Below are 4421 nucleotides of genomic sequence, written 5' to 3' on the forward strand. Positions count from 1 at the left end.
AGGCCTATAATTAAAATAATTTCTCTGCATTTTCAAAGTTTCATCTCGATGTTCTTCATCATTAAAGCTGCGAATGAACCCGCTTTTACTTCAGCTTAAAACCTCAACTTCTGTTTTTAATGGCTTACTTTTTTACAGTGTAACAATTTGAGCAAAAACACTTTCTCTTTGTCATAACATAACAAATCAAATCCTTCATATTATGAACATATAATACTAAAAAATGCTGGGTTGTTTTAACCCAAATTTGGGTCAAATATGGACAAATCCAACCGTCGGGTTAACATTTCTTATTTAAAAATGTAACCCAACGGCTGGGTTTGTCCATATTTGACCCAAATTTGTGTTAAAACAACCCAGCATTTATTAGAGAGGTTTTTGCTTTACACTGTAAAAAATACTGGGTTGTTTTAACCCAACTTTGGGTCAAATATGGACAAACCCAGCCATTGGGTTACATTTTTAGATTACATTTTAAATTACATTTTTAACCCAACATTTAGGTTTGTCCATATTTGACCCAAAACTGGGTTGAAACAACCAAGCATTGTTTACAGTGTATTTATGTGGCTTAAACGAAAATATTCTGAGAGTGAATAATTATTAATCGGATTCCGTTACTTGTGCAGAAAACATGTTCTGTGTCATAACGAACCGAATGAACCTAATGTGGCCTGATGAAATGCTATTAAATCATGAGCCTTTTGCTTTATAAAAGCATATTTATATAGGCTATATAAATTAGTTTATGTGGCTTAAAAGAAAACGTTCTGGGAGTGAAAGCAGATTATTAATTCGGATTCCGAACGCGTTACATGTGTCATTATAACCTAATGAATTGGTATTCAATTATGAGGTGTTGTGTGACTTAACCCAAAATTGAACTATTCCTCATGAATCCAGTTCCCAGGTGCATCCTGACTTTCCCCATTCTTCTCATTCTTCTGCGAGAGCCAATCAGAGCGCGCGTACCTGCAGGAAGTTTGACCCGTGACTCTCCTCCTCCCGCGCGAGCGCATCACCCCCTCGCGACTGACCACACGCGCTCAGAACACACGGGAGCAGGAGCAGAGGTGCACGCGCACTGACACAGCCAGCCGACAGCACACAATGCAGTTCCAGCACTCGCACGCGCATCTTTACGCGCCGACGCCCGCGCCGCCGGTTCACCCGACGCCCTTCTACATCGAGGACATTCTGGGGCGCAACGCGTGCGCGTCAGGCCCGCTCGCGCCGACGCCGAGCCTGCCGTCCCCGAACTCGTGCTTCACCAGCCTGATCCCGTCCTACCGGACCCCGATCTACGAGCCCACGCCGATACACCCGGTGCTGACGCAGCACGCGCTCGCGGCGACCTACGCGTCCATCTACCCGTTCCAACGCTCCGTCGGAGACTTTACGCACGCGCTGATCCGACACGACCCGCTGGGTGAGACTGCTCTCCTCTGTCATGTGTTGCTAATGCTGGGAATGCGCTTATGGTCATGTCTGGTGCTGTGTGATAGCCTATTAAAGATCATAGTGGCGGCCAGTAAAGGTGGAGCGCGTCTTTAGATCATTAAAATGTTGATTGGAATGACACTTTTATTCTACTTGGAAATTCAACTTTAATTTAAATGCGCTCGTTTTTTCTTTTTACAGTGCAACAATTTGAGTAAAAACACTTTCTCTTTGCACAGCGAACTCAATCCTGCAAATAATGTCCGTATGTGGCTTTTGTTTTAGTTTATGTTTTTTATAAGAAAATGTGAGAAAAGTGAAAGTTTAAAAAGCAGTGATCTGATTCCATTACTTGTAACGCGTTAGTCTGTGTGGAAATATATTTGTATCATAAGCTAAATCCTACATGTGGGCATAATGGAATAGTATTATATTATGATTTTTTTTTTTTTTTTGGTTTAGTTTAAAAAATGTTGGTTAAAAGAAAATGTTCTGAGAGTGAAAGCCGGTATTTAAATAAGTAATCTAAATACCGTTACTCAATGCAACAACAACAACAACAACATGTCTAGGTGTCATAAGCTAAATCCTTCATGTGGGCATACGGATATTATATAAAATTATGATGCTTTGAGTGACTTTAAATGTTTTGAGAGTGAATAACTCATCAAGCAGATTCTTTAAAATGAGTAATCTGATCGCGTTACTTTAACCGCGGATACACAGGCCTGTGAAGAAGCGTTGGAAGCGTTAAAGCTGGACAAAGCTAGTTCGGATGATTGAGGTGTTCCTCACACTGAACTGCAGGCAGAAATGGATCAGTGGTTTTGCTCGAAAGCTTTATTTTTAAGAGTGTTGTGACACATTTGACACTGAAGATTTCTTGCGGCTTAAACACCCAAACCAGCGAAAGTCCCCGTGACCCCAGCAGCAGAAGAGCTGACTCCACGGCTGTGTGTGTGTGTGTGTTGGTGTGTGGAAGCGCCTGGACTCGGGGTCGGTCGGGTCGAGGAGGCTCAGATACATGAGGTCTGTTTACCAACAGCGCTGTGGTTAATAATATCAACCAGACTGACCCGAAGAGGAAGCGCTTCTCGATGTCGAAACTGCAGTTCAAAGCGCATTACTGTGACCCTGATCAGTGGAATCATGAATTAAGCTCGTGTGTGTGTGTGTGTGTGTGTGTGTGTGTGTGTGTGTGTGTGTGTGTGAGGATGAGGATGGTGATGAGGTTAAACTGCTGTGTTCTGCAAACCCTGACCCTTTCCGTTCTCTCCGGAAGGCTTGCGCTCTCGATAGGACCGAGTGTGTTTCAGAAGCTCAGATGTTTTCCTGGAGCAGGACTCGTGCGCGCTGCTGATTATTTTATCCACATCCTCAATACACACATATTCAGGAAACACTCGACTTCTGATAGCCGGGATCCGTTTTTTACAGATTGTTCGTTTCCTTTCAATGGGCTGAACCCTTTTAACCGCTAACACAACCGAACACACACACACACACACGGAACTCGATAAAGAACACACTTCAACCGAAACACAAATCTGAGATCTGCTTATCTGAGTCGCAGGGTCACTGCAAATATGATGTGATTAATATGGCCGTTAAACGTGTTTGTCTGTCTCAGTTATTGCACTCTTTTATCACTTCAGAAAAATTAATCACTGGTCAATAAAATAGTTTTGTGAATTTCGATAAAGTAATTATCGAGTAGAAGCTTTTTCCAAAACAAAAGCCTAAACATTATTTTCATTAATGCTAATATGATTTTATTAATATATAAACATGTTTAACATGCGTATGTATATCTGCAGAGTAGCCTATGTTTTAAATAAAATGATATAGGATATATATATATATATTTATATAGCTAATTAGGCTATATAAATTTAAACAGATCTCTAATTTATGTAGTATAGACCTATCTACATAAATTAGTGTGTGTATATATATATATATGCCTAAAAATATTTTTTGTATCATGCAAATTATTTTATTACATTAATAAAAAGTATTATATTTAATAGATCCGTACAAAACCCCTTTTTAAAAATACATGTATATATTTATATGTAATATATGTATTTTGATGTCTTAGTAAAACAGAAATCACGAAGCAGTTTTGTCGCATTCTATCACTTTTAATTTAATTACTGATCAAGAAAATAGTTTAAAGAATTTAGAGAAACTTAGAAAATGAGAAATATTGTAATTTAAAATAGATAAATAAATAAAATAACAAGATGTTGCATTGAATCATTTTAAAACTGTAAAGACGTTAGCGCGCGCGTTCTGAACGGGATGAATCTGGGTTTCCTGTGTGTGTGTGTGTGTGTGTGTGTGTGTGTGTGTGTGTGTGTGTGTGTGTGTGTGTGTGTGTGTGTGTGTGTGTGAGGATTATTGGACGGATGTTCAGATTAACCAACAGGAAACACATTGGCGGATATTTTGCCATAGTCTTTCTGCTCATAAACTCGAGCTTTCAACGGATGTTCAGGCTGTCAGACAGAGATCCCGAGCAGATACTGAGCGTGTGTGTGTGTGTGTGTGTGTGTGTGTGTGTGTGTGTGTGTGTAGGGAAGCCCCTGCTGTGGACACCCTTCATCCAGAGGCCTCTCCACAAGAGGAAAGGCGGACAGGTTCGGTTCTCCAACGACCAGACCATCGAGCTGGAGAAGAAGTTCGAGACGCAGAAGTATCTGTCTCCGCCCGAGAGGAAGAGGCTGGCGAAGATGCTGCAGCTCAGCGAGAGACAGGTCCAGTTCCTCCTCCTCCTCCTCATCTTCATCCTCATCCTCATCTGTCCCGGTCTCTGATCTCTGGGCTCATAACTGCGTCTTTTACAGGTGAAGACCTGGTTCCAGAACCGGCGGGCGAAGTGGAGGAGACTGAAGCAGGTGCGACATCTCGACATGCGTTACACTTACTTACATCTAAACACACAAGCAACGAATTATAATGAAAAACAACACTTATTG

General features: G+C 41.3%; 1 protein-coding gene across 1 annotated transcript in view; it reads left to right on the forward strand.

The window, feature by feature from the left end:
• Positions 1-996: 996 nt before the first annotated feature.
• Positions 997-4421, forward strand: part of hhex (hematopoietically expressed homeobox) — a 5380-nt gene continuing 1955 nt past the window's right edge. The window contains exons 1-3 of the mRNA XM_079594386.1: positions 997-1429; positions 4021-4199; positions 4290-4340. Of these exons, the coding sequence (XP_079450512.1) occupies positions 1111-1429; positions 4021-4199; positions 4290-4340 (549 nt within the window). The 5' untranslated portion in view covers positions 997-1110. The remainder of the gene's footprint in view (positions 1430-4020; positions 4200-4289; positions 4341-4421) is intronic.

Source organism: Phoxinus phoxinus (assembly GCF_949152265.1).
Source record: "Phoxinus phoxinus genome assembly, chromosome: 21".
In the NCBI taxonomy this organism is placed as follows: domain Eukaryota; kingdom Metazoa; phylum Chordata; class Actinopteri; order Cypriniformes; family Leuciscidae; genus Phoxinus; species Phoxinus phoxinus.